The 18,492-nt window shown below is 38.6% G+C and overlaps 1 protein-coding gene across 3 annotated transcripts in view; it reads left to right on the plus strand.

Annotated features, from left to right (window-relative positions):
- Positions 1 to 14,528, plus strand: part of Il12rb2 (interleukin 12 receptor subunit beta 2) — a 76,825-nt gene extending 62,297 nt beyond the window's left edge. For 2 of the 3 annotated variants that reach the window (XM_026408986.2, XM_026408992.2), the window contains 4 exons: positions 724 to 861; positions 3,422 to 3,512; positions 6,219 to 6,318; positions 11,593 to 14,528. In XM_026408986.2, coding sequence (XP_026264771.2) covers positions 724 to 861; positions 3,422 to 3,512; positions 6,219 to 6,318; positions 11,593 to 12,135 — 872 coding nt within the window. In that variant the 3' untranslated portion in view covers positions 12,136 to 14,528. The remainder of the gene's footprint in view (positions 1 to 723; positions 862 to 3,421; positions 3,513 to 6,218; positions 6,319 to 11,592) is intronic. The other variant, XM_026409001.2, reaches the window with a different exon arrangement.
- Positions 14,529 to 18,492: the final 3,964 nt, after the last annotated feature.

Raw genomic sequence — 18,492 nt, forward strand, 5'->3', positions numbered from 1 at the left:
CTGTCAGCAGGTTGACTGACACCTGGGTAGGCCACACCCAAGGACACAACAAGAGAAGGGGACACACACACAAGGTACTTCCATGGAAGATTCTATCCTAAACAGGGCAAGGAGTTGGTTATATTACAAAGGAACAGGTGAGCATAGCTTCACCCATGGGGCTGTAGCAAGACACACCATGCACTAGACCCCGACCCTTGAACCCAAGAAGGGTGGGGAAAGCTCTGCCACATTTCTGTGACTGAGCGCCTCAGCACCCAGCCAAGGAGTGTGACTCAGTCACGTGCAAGGTTAGTCTCCCACAACACCTATTTCATTAATTGCTAAATGTAGCTGCTTTAAAAATTTCCTTTTCTTGAAAACAATTTGTATACTTACTTTTCTCCTTTAGAATTCTCAAATGTACCTGATAAATGCCAGAAACACTAAAAATTACTACAGCTAAATTATTTCAAAGACAAAAAAATGGCAAAAAAAAAATGTGTAAGATTTTACCACAAAAAAAATATTTAGTTTGTTTGGTACACTATGGAGTGAGACCTTCATAAATGACAGTTATAGGCCCTACTAAAATATTAAGCCCTGATGAATTAGGACAATTTTAAAATGACAATGTATTTTTCCCTTTTAAATTAAATGAAGCATTAAACAATAAAAATGAGTGAAAGCCCACACTGAACAATTTCCTTTAATACATGCTTTTCTTCTTTCTTTGCCTTTCAGAAATTCCTTATAGCCTCTCTCAAAATTCATATCTAATAAACAGCCTGCAGCCCAGAGTGACATACATCCTGTGGATGACAGCTCTGACGGCAGCTGGTGAAAGTCCCCAGGGAAATGAAAGGGAATTTTCTCCACAAGGTAAGAGATGACTTTAAAGATGGTGAGTCCACCCTGTATTCTTTCAAGTGTACACTCCCACTGCATGCCACATCGAAAACATCAAAATTTCCTTAATTCTGTAATTCCTTTCTTGCTGCCATACCTTTTCTCTTGCTGTTGCCTCCAAACAGGAGTGCCCTCCCCCTCCACTGTCTGCTTAGACACAGTGTCAATTCATTTTCCAAAACTCAGCAGAAATGTTCCCTCCTCCAGGAAGCATTCTCAAAAGCACCTCCATCTTCCCTTCCCTTTACCTGTACTCAGATTTCTCCTTCCAGTAGGCAGGGATTGACATCTGTTTATCTCCGAACTCAAGGTCTAGAGTGATCCCTAATATATATTCTCTAAACATCTGTTCAAAGGAAGAAAGTCACATGAGCAATAATAGTAGCACTTATTGCATATGAGGTAGTTATTATGTAATAGTCATTCTGAAAAGTGCTGTTACTGTAACAAAGTACCATAAACTGAGTGCTTCAACCAACAGAATTGTATCGTCTCACAGTTCTAGAGGGAAAAAGTCCAAGATCAAGGGGTCAGCAGGGTGTGTTCCATCTGGGGGCTGTGGGAGGGGATCTGTGCTTGGCCTTTCAGAGCTTCTGGTAGTTTACAGACCATCATTGATGTTCATTGGCCTGTAGATCTCTGCTTTCATCTTGTATTCTCCCTGTGCCCAATTTTCCTCCTTTTTATAAGGACACCAGTCATTGGATTAAGGGCTCATCCTTCCAGTACTTACCTTAACTAGTAATATCTGCAGTGGCTCTATTTTCAAATAAGGTCACGTTTTCAGGTAGGACTTCAACTATGAAGTTTAAGGGTAAACAATTCAAACTATAATACATATTTTAGCTAATTTATTCTTACCAAACTTACATGGCTATACATGGCCCATATTTCCAAACACTTAATATGAAATATATTTTAAAATGTAAGGTAATTGTACTAGTGAGAGAACTAAGATGTAGAAAGATTATCCAACAACACAGAGATGGTAAGTGGCAGAACTACAAACGAAACTCAGATCTTAGTTCCTTCAGTTAAATTTGAGTGTACGAGTAAGTGACCCAGCTAACATGGGCTTCTCTCCACCTGCTAAGTCAGACTGTTCTCTCTGGCAGTGCTCATTTTCTTCTGCTCTAAGCGTACAACAAGCTGTTCTTGCTTTATGACATACAGCATCAAGTTGATCATTTCAGGACTTTGTTGTTCTGTCAGGAAATTCTCCTTCGAAAAACTATCAAGCCTTCTTCTCATCTTCCTAGTTCTCCTATGAATGATGAGGTGTGAATAATTAATGTGGACTAAAGACCCATCATCTCTCTATTGGTGGTTTCTCCTAACTTGTCCCATCAGCCCAGAAAGGAAGGCAGATGATGAAGAAATGGCAGATCATGCAGATTGTGTTGGGTGGAGAAAGGCTGCCTCTTTAACTCCTGAATTCAGCCTTGTTAGCACATGGCCTAAGGGAACTCTGCCTCTGCTCCTGTGGCTCCTTCTTTCTCCTACCCCTTGCTGACATTCCATCTCTGGTTGCAATTCATCAGTAGTTCTCCAGGAGCCATCAAGCTAGAATTCAAATTTCTTGGTCACCAGGTCCTACCTGGTCCTGTTAGCCATCTAGCTCTATCCTTTGCCATACATCTCATCATTCCTATGATAAAGTAAGACCAGACTACCTGCACCTGCTTGAAAGTGCTGCACTCTTCCTAACTTCCAAGACTTCGCCTGTTTCCTAGTCTGGTCTGGCCTTAACTTGTCCACTTAGCTGATTCCTATTCATCTTCTAAATTCTAAACTTTTGACATCATGCCATTTTCAAAACCCTCCTCAGCTCCCACAGTGAGGCAGTTTCCTATGTTGTTCTCTGCTACACTGCCCATGAATACTGTGAATGCACATATCCCATGACATTATAAGTTGATGGCTTACATGTTTACACAGCTGTCTTCTGTACTGTATTCACAACTTTGTAAGACAGCAGAGCCCATGTTCTATTCATCTTTGCATCTCAGCACCTACTAAGGCCTGATACGTGGTTAGTACTTAGTAAATGTTGGGTGAATTAATAAATAATTTCAATAGATAGTGAAATGCTCTCATTCTTTTCATAGGAAGAACAAACATAATTTCAAAGATTCTCAGATAGATAGAGGGCTTATCCAATGGTTTGGTAAAATTAGTAGCTACCATTTCTTGAGGGCCTCGGATATTCAATATATTTCCATATGCTTTAAATACACCATCTCTAATCTTCATAACCACCTGGAAGGTAGACATCATCATTCACATTTTACAGATCAAGTAACTGAGGTCTGTAGATCACACACCTGTTAGTAGCAGAGCTGGATTAAAACTTGGAGCTCCTTTTTCCCTAACCAAATGCAAAAAAATGGCTTGACCTTGTTCCTGAGCCCAACCACCCAAGAGCTGTGAGTAGGACCCAGAGAATTCACACAAAAAGTAAAATTCCATTTATAGGTCAGTATTTTGAAATGTTCATTGAAAATAACAGTAATAGGATTTTCTAACTTTTCAGGTAAAGCCAGTTGGAACATGTTTATGACGCCAAGCATTTGCATTGCCATCATCATGGTGGGTGTTTTCTCAGTACGGTACTTCCGGCAAAAGTGAGTTGGTTATACCTATTTGGTAAATGTATTTTTAAAATAATAATATCTGTTACTGCTATGGGTCAGGCAAACAGACATACTCATACATTGCTGGTGGCAGAATAAATTTATTCACCGTTTTTAGACAACAGTATGTGTTGAGTTTTAAAAAGTGTACCTATGCCCTAGCAATTCCTACCTAGGTATTTATATTTAAATATATCATAGATATATGCAGAGAGTTAGTGGAAATTGTTTACTGAAATATTGTTCATAAAGAAAATATTTAAATAACCTAACTTCCCACTCTAATGGGATTGGTTAACTAAATCACAACATATTGCATATTATAACATATTATGCATCCATTACAGATGATGTAGAAGCTGGACATGGTGGCACACACCTGTAGTCCCAGCTACTCTGGAGGCTGAAATGGGAGAATCATTTGAGCCCACAGATTTCAGACCAGCCTGAGTAACATACCAAGATCCCATATTAAAAAAAAGAAGAAGATATAGAAGAAAATTAAATGCTATTTGTTATATTATACTTTTTAAAGCAGTTTGCAAGACAAATATACATATATTAATTTCTTAGAAATAGTGCGTACACACACATACATATGAAAGATATATAAATTGGTCGTACATAATATAAAAGTCAAAATATGCAGGGCATGATGACACATGCCTGTAATCCCAATTACTTAGGAGGCCAAGTCAGGAAGATTACAAATTCAAGACCAGCCTGGGAAACTCGTTAAGACCCTGTCTCAAAATAAAAAATAAATAAATAAAATGGACTAGGTGCATAGTTCAGTGGTAGAGCACCATTAGGTTCAATTCCCAGTCTTGCATATACATACTTTCTCCCCCAGGTTAAAGAAATAAGCTTAAGTAAAGGGCTAATATGGTGACTCCAGTCACCAGGGACCTAGCCATCTTCTGTTTTTCTGCTACACTGTCTTCCATCATCAAGTTCACCTCATGGTCCAGTAGTTGGCATCATAACTAGAAAGTGGTCTTTAAGTTGGGTGTACTGTTAGTCCACTAAATGAGGGTACTCTTCCTAGGAAATAGGGGAAAATAGATGGTGGGAGGCAATTAATGTTCTACCCCAAAGATATATAACACAATATTAATAGATGTTGTATCTGGGAATAAAATCAAAGGTAATTTTAGTTTTTTTTCTATTTAACTATAATTTCTGAAGTTTCCTTAGTAAACATACATTATTTTGTAAAGAAAAATATTTAGGGCTGGGGATGTGGCTCAAGCGGTAGCGAGCTCGCCTGGCATGCGTGCGGCCTGGGTTCGATCCTCAGCACCACATACCAACAAAGATGTTGTGTCTGCCGAGAACTAAAAAATAAATATTAAAAATTCTCTCTCTCTCTCTCTCCTCTCTCACTCTCTCTTTAAAAAAAAAATTTAGTTTGTTATTTGATACAAAGCTTTCTTCAAATCCCAAGTAAAGAAATAGAAATAGAAATAGTCAAAGTAAAAATAGCTCAACATTATTGTGCTAGCCATTGAACTTATCTGGAAGGCTTTAGTTTATTGAAGATCTAATGTGTGATAAATGTCAAAGCAGTGCTCTCTTAGGTATACTTTGAAAAAGTTTAACGCAAAAGTCAACTAGGATCACATATAGGCTCTTCATGGAAATAGTAGATATCAGGGTGAAGGCTAAACTGCTGTTTAAAAAAAAAATCAGGAAAACTCAAATACAGTGTTTTAATTTTAATTATTCCTTCCATATACCAGTTCTTAGGAAAATCATCCAAGCTGGCAGCCAGCTCTGTTCCAGTCACTTGGGAACCTAATTTTCTTCCATCTTATTGGCCAACCATTCCTTGGCTATTGCCCCCAGTTGCCTCTATACCAGACTACAGGTATCAGTGATCATATTTCTTTGGAGGAAAAACACTTTTCTTTGTGTCACATGACAATATCTCTCACTTTAAAAAGTTAAAAAATTATAGAGACCTTTCTTTGTCAAAGTTCATTAAAGCTAAATCTTTGAAAATGTTTCATACTGGTCTTAAAATTTTCAAAAAATAGGCAAAATATTTAAGTCACATGCATGCCAGACAAGCGCGCTACCGCTTGAGCCACATCCCCAGCCCAAGTCACATGCAATTATAAGGTTTTTTTGGAGTTTTTTTCCTTCTATGTCATTAAAGACTTGTATTTCTTCTGATCACCAAGTACAAACATTGCTAACATACTTAAGTTCAAGCTAATTATACCTTATTGTATCCTGAGTATTTTTTTAACTTTTAGTGTAGTAATTTATTAATTATCTTAAATTCTTTGTAAATATTCTGATTAGCTCAATAATAAGTTCCCAAAGGATACAGGATCAGGTACCCTTACTTGCTGTTCTATCCCCAGCATGAAGCACTATGATGATCACGTATTTAGGAGCTTATTCAATGTTTGTTGAATAAATACATGACTGGATAGTGAGAGATTGCTAAAAATCACATTGAGGAAAAATTTCATAGTTTATTTAGCAACCCCTAAGTGGCTGTATGGTGACTCTTTATCATCGATCTGAATTTCACAGGAAACTACTCCATTATCTTTGTCCTTGAGGGTTTATATTTTACTCTTTGTATACTAAAGCAACCCCCACACCAAAATCACTACACTGGAAACCTGTGTTTCCTTGCCATTGTATGTGCTTAACCAAATGTCATTGTTTTCTCATCTATAGGGCATTTGTTCTCCTTTCATTACTCAGACCTCAGTGGTGTAGCAGAGACATTCCAGACCCAGCAAACAGCACTTGGGCCAAGAAATATCCCATCATGGAGGTAAGGCATAAAGTCTCAGAAGTCAGTCAATAGGTTGCTAGTGATGACCACATCTAAGGTTCCTATTGTAGTTACAAGGAACCCTGAGATCCTATGGGTAAGCCGATGTCATTCAAGCTGAGTTACCACTGTTATGTCTGTTTTCTTCCTGAACTGAAGAGCAACCTATGCAACAAAACACTAAAAGAACCATAGTGTTCTATTCCTCTATATATTCTCTTCGTCAACTCATCTTATTTCAAAAGAAATAAGAAATTTTTTTTTCCATTTGCTGAATACTAGTCTGAGCACTGACTCATCCAAATTCAAGATAACTGAAGCTTTTGACTTTCCCAATCCTGACTGAACATGGAACAGATAAATAAAAGCAATACTATTTTGGTTTTGGCAGGAAGCCAGTAAGCTATTCCATTGTGCAAAGAAATGGTTTTAAAGGAGAGGTTGCTCAGCTGGCAGGCGAGAGGGCCAAGGGCAGTGAAGGGAGCTGCCACTGTTGCTCAGTAAAAGGAGGTGAGAACAGCTCACAGGGTAGGATGGGCCATTGTTAGTGGAAGGCCTGGAAATAGAAGGCATCTGTATTATGGAGCAAGACTGTGCATTTAAGAGGAGCAATAGGTGAGGGAAGGAACGTGCCAATATCCTTCCCATTGCCCAGGGTACTGACAGTCCCAGACTCCCTTTCTCAGACCTTACTTAAGCCCATCTTCTCCAAGATTCTTTTCTTTAATCACCCAGTGCCGCCTTCTGTCATCCATACCCTTCCTCAGCCAGAAGCCCATTACTACCAGACTCTGCTTTGGGAAGGAGCTGATCCCAGCTATCTCTGCTTTAAGAATTCAAGTCACTGCAGTTTAGTGCCTTTGGAATCTGGCCAGAGGTCAGCTTCTGCCACTACAATGTGTGAGACTCTTGAACAACTTACTCTACTATCCCAGCCTAGCTTCATCCTCTGTACAATAGGAATGAACAATACCTCCTTTGTATACTGTTGAGAGGACTAAATAATGTGAAGCACAAAGGTCATACAAAGCAAAGATCATTTACTCTCCTCCTGGGAAAACGCATATTTTATGACTCCTCTCTATCAAAGGATTTGTCCCTGTTAAGTCACAACAGTGATAATGACAGAAATATGTATACAAACATTTATAAGTATATATAATGTACCATATATAATTATACTATGTTATATATTCAGTATATTTATATATAGTATAGTATATATAATATCATTTATTTATACATTATATATAATATATATTTTAAAAATGTATACTATATAGCACATATTATATTTATTCTACCATAACAATATATAATAGCAATAAACATATTTCATATGTATTCCTATATCATATATATGAATTTCTATAACATATTCAATGTGTATTTCTAATATAGAATACATTATATATAGTATATAAATATGAATACTGTATACTACATATAGTATACTACATAATATGTAAGCATATTGTATATAGAATTTACTTATATGTATTTATATAATATATATTTATATATTACTTTCTATGTGCCAGGCACTTTTAAAATTATTATTATTATTATTATTATTATCATCTAAGTTGCTTATAGCCTAAGTTGCTGTGGCTGGTTTTGAATTTGTGATCCTCCTGCCTAAGCCTCCCAAGACAGGCACTTTTAAAACATTGCATACATTAACATTTAATCCACATAGAGTTTTAAGAGGTTGTGCTAAACTGGGCTCAGTAGCCCATGACTGTAATCTCTACTTGGGAGACTAAGGAAGGAAAATATCAAGTTTGAGATCAGCCTCAGCAACTTAGTGAGACCTGTCCCAAAATAAAATAAATAAAATAAATTGGGGATGTAGCTCAGTGGTACAGTACCCCCAGGTTCAATCCCCAGTACTATTAAGAAATAAATAAACAATAAGAGGTTGTGCTATTATTATCCTCATTTTTCAGATGAGGAAAATGAGGCACAGAGAAAGAATCAAGTAACTAGTGCAACATTAGTTAGCTAATAGAGGATGATACTAGATTCACATACAAGCAATATGTGCTGTCCACCATCACACTGTACATCCCAACAGAGCTTTAAGCATAGGGTGAGGGAAGTGTTTCTATTGGTCCAAACCTCTGAGCTGAGCAGACTACCCCTCACTTGGTGGCAATCTTGTGATGACCCATGGAAACACTCTATAGCCATGAGGCCTTAGAAGGATGTCCCTGCTGGTATTAGAGGGATTCAAGTGCCAGGAGTTGAAACAGATGAAGTTGAAATTCTCTTCCAATGCTGAGATTTCAAGGTGTTAAAAGCCTAAAACAGCACAGGGGAAGTAGCTCTGGGTCAGTTGCAGACAACTGCCTTCAAACTGTAGCTTTAGCATCAGGACCTTTGACTGCCTATGCACAGGTAATATAGGGGATACAGAGTCATAAGCTTATAACAAATGCTAAGAAAAATGTGTACAGTGTTAGAGAAAGTAAAGTAGGAAGAAGGTAAAGGAAGGATACAAATGCCCAAAGTTGTGTAGCATAAGTCCACTCATTGCAGCATTATAAGTAAAAGCAAAAAAAAAAAAAAACGGATGTGTGTCTAAAATTCTTTGACATCCTTGAAAGCAAAAACAGTGGTCTAAAGTGAGTTCTAATCTGTATGAAAGGAAGGAAATTTGTATACATACCTATATGCCTGCAATAGGTATACAGGATATTTCTGGAAGCCTACATATGATATATAGGAAACCAATAATGGCAGTTGTATCTGGGGGAGAATGTTGGAAGTATGAGGGCCATTTTATTTTCATTAAATATTCCTTTTGAACCTAAAAAAAAAGTTTTAGAAAACTATGCTCATATATTTATTTGCAAAAATAACCAGTGAAGCTGGGCGCAGTGGTGCATGCCTATAATTCCAGTGGCTGGGGAGGCTGAGACAGGAAAATTGTGAGTTCAAAACCAGCCTTAGCATTGGTGAGGCACTTAGCAACTTAGTGAAACCCCATTTTTAAGTAGAATACAAAATAGGGCTGGAGATGTGGCTCAGTGGTTGAGTGCCCCTGAGTTCAATCCCCAGTACCCCCTGCCAAAAAAAAACAAAAACAAAAACAATGAAATTAGAAACTTTTAAAACTTTAGGTAGCTTAAACATGGCATCCAAGAGGAAAACCTTGAAGCAGCCTCAGAATGCCATATGGCTTGACCCTTGAAGTGGGTAGACTATTTTTAAGGAGTCATATTGCCCTCCTAATGCCTGCTGAAGGCAGACTGCAGAAATACAAGGGAGTTTTTTTCACTTCCACAAAATGTGCTTTGAGCTCTCAGGCCTCACATCCCCCTACCAGTTCTTATGTGAGTGAAAAAAATCATGTGCCTTAAAGCTCTGAAGGAAAAGGCCAAATCATAAAAGGGATCACTGGGATAGTATCCAGCTTGTAAAAGCTTAAAATAGTGTCCATGAGGTTCCTGAACCAATGAAGGCTTAAAGAGGCCTTCCCCTCCAGGGCTTGGCCCAAGGGCCTACTCTGTGAAAGCTCTGAGGAGCAACTTCTCTGAGTATTGCCAAGGATTTAATGGAGGCAAAGTGAACACCTCACCTTGTGAAAACAACCAGCCCTTTCCACACCCTGCCTAATCTCTCCCACATCTGTGGTAGCAGCACTTTGGCAGCTCTGCTTCCCACAGCTGCCAGCCATGTTCCAAGCCAGATCAACATTCTAAGGCCAGTTTGGGTAGTGAGCACAGAAGAGGAGACTTCTAAGAGAAGCACACACGTGCCCCTTCTAGCTCTTGTGAGGGACCTTCGTGGAAACCTAACAGCCCCATCACTCACTTTCTTGATCTTTGCCATGCACAAGGCAAAGGTGGCAACATCAGAGGCCAATAGATAAATTGTATTCTCTTGCACAATTTGTCATTTGACAAATGAGACAACTGAGGCCCAGACAGGTTGATCAAGTTTATCCAGGCCAGTTGTTGGAGTTGGGACTAGTCCTCAGGGTTTGCCCTGTCCCAAGGCTATTTTTATTTTTTGTCATTCTACTCCTCCTTTAATACATGGTCCCTATGAGCAAATGGCTTGCAGACATGTAAAAGGAGAAAGAAAAAAGTGGTAGTACAAAGCATCATGTGTCAAGAAACTAACTTGTGGTTTCCTCACTCACGTAGGAATCCTATAAAAGGAATGGCCAATAAGGGTTTCATGGAAAGGGAAAGGGCCAAGAAAGCACAGTGGAGCAAATATTAGCAGGGCGAAGTGTCTTGGTAGCACTACAAGAATGTCTTAAATAAGTCTGGACCATGGCTGAAGGAGCAGCCTGAGAAGGGAAACAGGGAGAAGTAGAGGAAGAAGCAGGAACTCATGGTCAGGCTATATATGTAAATAAGTGTGTATATGTCAATAACTGGAACTCTGCTTTAGAAAAATTGGGCAGTTCATGTGTAGGACACTTTTTAGGATGTAAAGAGAGTCCAAATAGAGCCTGGTAAAAGAAATATTTGTGAAGTGCCTAGGACTTGGATTCAGGAATGGGCAGAGAGTTCAGAAAGGAAAGAGATGACACTGAAGAGCTAGTAACCAACAGGATACAAAGAAAGAGAAATTCATAATTACTTATGAAAATTGTTTGCTAATTTTTATCTGTTACAAACAAAATTAGCTAAAGGAAAAAAGAACAGAAAACTTCCAGAAAAGCTATTTAAGTGGTCTTTCTTGAAAACAGATCTGACAAGGATATGATCTTGCCTGACCAATGTTAACTGCTTTCAGTAGTTCCATCAAAGACCAAACCCTTTAAGCATCCCTTACAAGGCCCTCCATGATGTGACCCTCTCCTATTTCCAAAGCCTCAGTTTTCCAATAAGAAGAAATAACTAGCAGGTTCCAGAATATGTCAGTCCTCTTTGCCCACCATTTCATCCTTGGGACATACTCCACATCTCTCAGAACTCAGCTCTGGCATCACTTCAGTCACCACCCCTTGACAGAAAATAGGCTCAACCTTTCCTTTGTACTCACTGGCCCTGGAGGAAAACAGGTAGGATAGCTCAATTCCCATTAGAAGAAACAGCCAGGCTGAAGACTGATCCAGGTAGTGACTCACTCACTGGGGGTTGAGGGAGAAGTCTCTGGCTCCTGCCTACCTGACCAATGTTAACTGCTTTGCTTTCCTTACCTCTGAAAATTAAGGGTCTACAGTGTTCCACTTGGGGCTGAGGCAGTCCAGGTTGTGAGGCCTCTGAGAACCCTATATAAAAATAAGAGCTGCTTCTTCATTCCTTCTCCCAGGAAAAGACTCAGCTGCCCTTGGACAAGCTCCAGATATCCTGGTCCACTCCTGAAGAGCCTGAGCCGCTGGTTATCAATGAAGTTCTCCATCAAATGACTCCAGTCTTCAGACATCCCCATTGCCTCAAGTGGCCAGTAAGGGGACAAGGAGTCCAAGGTTACTTTACCTCTAAGGAAGACACAGTGTACAGTGCCTCCAGCCCTTTACCTTCCAGAGCTCTCAAAGCTGAGACAAGACAGCTAGTGGATCTGTATAAGGTGCTGGAGAGCAAGGACACTGGCTCAAAGGCAGGAAAAATAACCAGCCCTTTGACAGTTCTCCCAGGGGACTACCTTCCCAGCCATGAGGGCTACTTACCCTCCAACATTGATGATCTCCCTTCACATGAGGTTACTCTTGCTGACCAATTGGAAGAACTGGAGCCTCAGCACATCTCACTTTCTGTTTTCATGTCAAGTTCCCTTCACCCACTCAACTTCTCCTGTGGTGAAAAGCTGACTCTAGATCAGTTAAAGATGGGGTGTGACTCCCTCATTCTCTAAATGGTAAGGCTCCAAGCCTAAAAAGTCTGTGTCCTCAATCAGCATAGCATGCCCCATTTACCCAGCCCTTACTCCAGTTGTCATAATCCTTGGTAGCATCAGTTCTGGCTGCAGCTAGAGGGTGGTCCTGCCAGCTTTCTTCAAAGCCTAAAGGTTACATGTGTACCTAGAATTCCCGACCTGAGTTCCTGACAACTGTCTTGGCTATGCTAATAAGACAGGGAAAAGGGGGAAAGGAGTGGAAACAAAACTCAGTAGTAATTTGAGTCCAAAGGATCATTCAAGCACCTACTATTTATAAAACACCACCAGGCTTTATCCTCTATATCAGTTGGATTTTTTTTTTTTTTTTGCCAACACTGTCCAATACAGTATACACTAGCTACGTTGACTGTTAACCACCTGAACTGTCTAGTGTGACTCAAGAATTGATTTTTTTGGGGGGAGGGGGTGCTGAGGATTGAACCCAGGACCTTGTGCATGCAAGGCAAGCACTCTACCAACTAAGCTATATCCCCAGCCCAAGAACTGAATTTTGATTATAATCAAACAACTATATGTGGCTAGTGGCTACTGCATCGGATAGTACAACTCTAGATGGTGAATACACTAATGAGAATTATAAGGAGCCTTCAAAACAAGTCAACATAGTTTTATAGATGCTGACACAAAAAATACCGGTAAACACCAATATAAAAGGGCCTCCAAAATGTTCACAACTATCAATTATTCCTACTTTTCCTAGTTCTGCTTGTTTCATTTTACCTGTGCCTTTTCAGTGAAATCAAGGCAGAATGGTGGAGAGCTACTTAAACCCACCATGGGACCTTAGGTAAGCCAGCCTCTGGATCTCTTGTAAAGGGCTTTGACCCCTAGTTTCCTCTTCTTTTTGCTGCAGCAAGTATTGCCTTCAGGACCAGGGCTATCTCTGGGACTAAGACCTCAACCCCAAGTGTTGCACTTTGAACCTTTTCCGAAAGTACAGCAGAAAAGTCCATGAACCTTTTTATTAAATCCCCAACAAGCTTTACCCACTCCCAATGACTAACACTGGAGCTGAGGGAGCTTCTTATAATCAATTCATTTGTTCAACTCATTTCTTCTCACAAGGTTCTTTTAAGTCACCTGATACAGTTGTTTCCTGTCCCAGTACCACTACAAAGGCTTATTTCCCTCTTTCTAGACTACAGAACTCATGGATGTTTAAATTAAACATCTTTATTAAAGGCTAATGGGTGAACCTTTATGAATCAAACACACTCTCAAACAAAACAGAAAGTTCTTCTCTTCTAAAAAAAGATAAGCAATTTTACCAACTGACCAACTAATGGATCTTTACGACTTTTACCAGAATGTTTCCAATAGATTAAAATTAAAACCTTATGAAACACAATGTTTGCAATGTATGCCAAAAGAGCTTCCTTATTAATAAAGCACTCATATGGATTAAGAGAAATGCTAACACTTTAAAGAAAAACTGGACTATGAGTAGGCAAATCATAAAGTACATATTAATGCCCAATAAACATGAAAAAGTCACCCTGGATCAAAGAAATGCAAATTAAATATTATTAAATATTTCACACTTATCAGATTAGCAAAGATTACTTTAAAAATTAGCCAGGTACTAATCAGAGTAACTGGTGTGTTAGCAGTTTTCTGGAGGGCAGCTGGGCAATATTCAATACAATTTGAACAAACAGCTGGGCACAGTGATGCACGTTGGTAATCCCAGCTACTCTGGAGCTGAGAAAGGCCAGCCTCAGCAATTTAGGGAGATCCTATATCAAAATAAAATTTGAAAAGGACTAGAGATAGAGCTTGGTGGCAAACACTTGCCTGACATGTGCAAGAAGACCCTTGGCTCAATCCTTAATATCACTAAAAAAAATTGAAATAGAATATGTAACTTTATTCCTATCAACATAGCCCAGAGAACAGTATAAATATCCTAATGTGAATGCAGGATTCCTCAATAGCATTGATGAAAATAGGTGTGAGAGCCTCAATCACCCTTCGGTAAGAATCAGATTCCACTAGTTTTGACACCCCATTGCTTTAGAGTCTTATGTAAAACAAAAATGCTAATTAAACTGTAATATGGCATTATTTTCAATGATACTTTTTTTTTGGTGGAGGGGCAGTGCTGGAGATCTAACCCAGGACATCCTGCATGCATGCAAGTGCTCTACCACTGAGCTATATCCCCAGCCCTCCTTTTTTTAAAATTTTGAGAAAGGGATTCAAACTAAATCACCCAGGCTGGCCTGAAACTTGTGATCCTTCCTCAACTTCTGGAGTAGCTGGGATCAGAGGCTTACAGGGTTTACCACACCCAACCATTAAACCATTTATTTAGTTTAAAAAAAAAAAAAAGCATCAAGACTACATTTGACTCAATTTTGTGGCTTGGGAATTGTTGAAATGCAAATAAACATCTTTCTTTTATGCTAATTGGAGCCATACTTTGCCAGTAGTCACTTTTTATTTACAAATGTCAAAACTGTTCTAAAGTAGGTTCTTCTCAGACTTCAATCAAATCTCTAAAAAATCTATTATGAGCCGCCAGTCCTTTTGAGTCAATTCAGGTCAATTTTTGCACTTGGAATTAAAGCCAGGGGCACTACTCTACCACTCAGCTACATCCCTAGCCCATTTTTATATATTTTTTTTTGAGATGGGGTCTTGCTGTTACAGAGGCTGACCTTGAATTTATCAACCTCCTGCCTCAACCCCAGAATGGCTGGGATTTACAGGTGTGTACCACTGTGCTGGCTTCAGGCCACTTCTCAACTTTCCCAACTTCAAGGAACTCTATATGCCTGTCAGGTGAGATTCAAAATACCTTCACTTTCTAATGCTAGGCATTTTGCCACCTATTAGGTAATAGGAACCAAGGAAACATTATAAGGGGAATTACAAGATCCTCCAAGAATAAACTTTCTCAAGGACCCAGAAATTTCACTGGAAAAGCTTAAAACATCCACAATCCTGACATTTGCATAATTGGAAGAAAATTATCAAAACTCACTTATTAAAATCCCAACTCACTTGTTATCTAATGTAATCATCACTTTACCAAGTTAGTATATAATGTACCTCCCTGCACATTAGCACCAAGAAGTGAACTTCATAACCTAAAGATATTTTCTTGTGGCCCAAACTGAGGATCAATCAAGGAGACTCCCTTTCCCACCTCCCATCTCTCAAGGTAAAAATAGGAATTCCCAAAATTTCATTTAGAAACAGAAATCTTACTTTATTTATTCCATCACAAAGGGAGCAAAAGACCATCTGCCTTCTTTTCACAACACTGTGGAAAACACTGATTTCCTAAGTTATTCTCAACCCCATACTATAATTCAATTTGACCAGATTCTGTCCAATCCTTGTAAACAGAGCCAACTCCCACCCTCTGTGATCTATGGCAGGGTAACTTACAGAGAAGCTGTGCACAGCTTTTTAAAATATTACATCCACTTTTTACTTGCTTGTTAATAGAGAAAAAATAATTAGCAAGGATGTTTAGTTTAGTAAGTCATTCCTCCAGCTAGAGGGAGTCTTCATTTCAAAGTTTTCTCTAAAAATCTGAGGTTACTTTTAAAGTTTAACAACCCTAGATTGATAAACCTGAAAAAGGAAGCATCCCTGATGCCTATAAGGGACATACTAGTTATGTTCTTCAATCAACAGGTTATTGGCAATTTTCCCTTAATAAACGTTTTTCTCTTGAAGAGAACTTCTCAGATGTTGTATTTTTCAATTAGCTACACAGCATCAAAAGTACTTCTTCATTCAACAGGACTTCCAGCTCTAGCAAGACTCAAGATGCAAGGGATCAGTACAACTGCTATAAAAAAATAATGTGGATTTTGACATATAGTGACCAAGTGCCACTTAATCTTCAAGATACAGTATACTGTAATGAACAAAATACAGTGATGTGAAGCATATAATATACTTGTTAGGTAGGATTATGATGTTTTCCCCATGGCTAGTAGCCAGTTAACATCTAACTTAAAAAATGGTTTTATCGAATCCAGGCCTATACATTGTTCAGAAGATCCTAATCTAGCCTTAGTACCCAAGTAGTGCCTTCATCAATGCGTATACTACAAAATGGAACACAAAACCAAGTTGAAGCCAAATTGTTTAGTTTTAAAGGAAGTTGTTTTACCACAAAAGAAAAAAAAAAGTCCTTGTAAATTTAATTAGAAATTCCGAATTCCCAGGGGAAATGGACAATTATCTACCTCCTAATAGTTGTTATATGTGAATCATGAAAGCCCAAACACTTTTGGCCATGTAATGGGGGAAAATAAAAACATTCATCTTCTTGGATGAATTTTGTGATTTCTAAAATAATCCAGCAATGTTAATATTCTGATAAACATTTAACATGCACTTGTCTAAGTATTATCACATGGCTGATCAACATGTGTGATTACAACCCAGGTGTAAAATGAATTCAATATGCAGAGTTCCCAAAATAAAACAAAAATTTTCTGACTTTACTCATTAGCTAATAGAATATTTAGTCCCAATCTGATATCAGGCAAATGGCAAGAATCAGCTACCACAATTGAAGTGATACAGTATAAAACCATATAATTGTCCAAAGCAACTTCCCGTTTTTTTCTAACATCAGAATCCTGAATATCAGCCCTTTACTCAACATTTCCACACCAGTAACAGGTAATAAAGGCCACAAGGTCAGTTCACAGTAGTTGTCTCAGACCTGGTTCACATGGCGTGAACCAATCATCTACAGTTTGTCTTCCACATACAAAACCTAGGAATTATCTATGCAAATGCAATAGGAACTGCCATACCCTCCCACATGGGCAGCAAAAGGGATGTTACTGACTTGATACCTAATAACTGAAGAAAACTGTGCAAATTACCAACTTTCAACTGTCACTTCTCACCTTTTCCTTCTATTTAAAAGTGGACTCCCAGTTACTTAGTACGTATCACAAACACTATAAAAATTTTGCTTCATTTTATTGAGAGGATGACATCCAGGGATGCTCAACTACTGACCTACATCCCCAGTCCTTTTTACTTTTTGAGTCTTCCAAGTTCCCCGGCTGACCTTTTAACTTGCAATCCTTTTGCTTTAGCCTCCCAAGTGACTAGGATTACAGGCAGGTATGCCACCATGTCAGGCAGAAAAAGTGTTATGAGAAATTACTAATTTGGTGCCAGGTTATTTTTGTTTTTTGCCTATGTAAGATATGCATAATTCTTATGGAAAAACTGATTAGCAACACCTGAGCATTGATATGAGCACTACTAAATGTGAAACCTCATGGTATTGTGATAACTTTTATAGCAGATCCATACATTAAGTTGCTAGACAATTTTTATTTGAAGAAACAAAATCAGCCTTAAAAAGCTATCAGGTTAATTCATCCCTTTCCTGATTATAGACATCAAAGTATGAATTTATTTCATAACTTCCTGTGAGGTAGGATCTAGCTTGTACCTTGAACTGTTTTATTTTCAAAGAGCTCTTAGATGCTGACTTGGAAGAAACAGCTTGAGTAAGAATACAGCACACACTTTATGGAAAAGGCCACACAAAGGCTTTGTGGACTACCAACATTTTTGTGTTTTTTTTGCTTTTAACCCTTCAATACTATTAAAAACCATTCTTAGCTCAGGAATGCAGTGATAAGAGTGCAGCCTAGTATTTCTAAGGCCCTGGGTTCAAGTGCCAGGACCACAAAAAAAGAAAAACGAAAACTCAGGAATGTAAAAAACAGACCACAGGCTAAAGTTTGCTCATAGATTGTTTAGATATAGCACTTTAAGCTTCTTATGCACAGGTTATAACCTTGTTTCACTATATTCTTGGATTTAATTCCTCCACCTGACTTACTAATTCTCAACCTTCAAAACCAATTAGGGTCTCAGGTCCAAAGAATCCTGCCCAAGGTAAACGGTACCTCCCAACCCACACAGCTAAGCAAAAAGTAACCACCCAATTTCTTACAGCTGCCATTATCTCAACAAACCCTGACAGACTGGGGATGTAGCTCAGTAGTGTTTGGCATATGTGCAGCTCTGGGTTCAATCCCCAACAATGAAAAACAAATGACAAAGCCCTAATAAATTTGTCTTGCAAATCATGTTGATAGATTATTACTAGGCTGCAAAAGTTTAATCAGGTACTGTTTTACTGCCTTTGCTACTAGGCACAGGCTTGCCAAAAAGATAATAATAATCAAGTTTCTGGGCTCTCAGTAAACTTGGATATGGCATTCAGTAGGGTTTAACAATCATTTGTACATCAATCTCATTATTATTACAAATGTTCAAATTAGAATATATTTTCTAAGCACTTTCTTTAGA

This window comes from Urocitellus parryii, chromosome 11 (genome assembly GCF_045843805.1).
Source record: "Urocitellus parryii isolate mUroPar1 chromosome 11, mUroPar1.hap1, whole genome shotgun sequence".
NCBI lineage: Eukaryota > Metazoa > Chordata > Mammalia > Rodentia > Sciuridae > Urocitellus > Urocitellus parryii.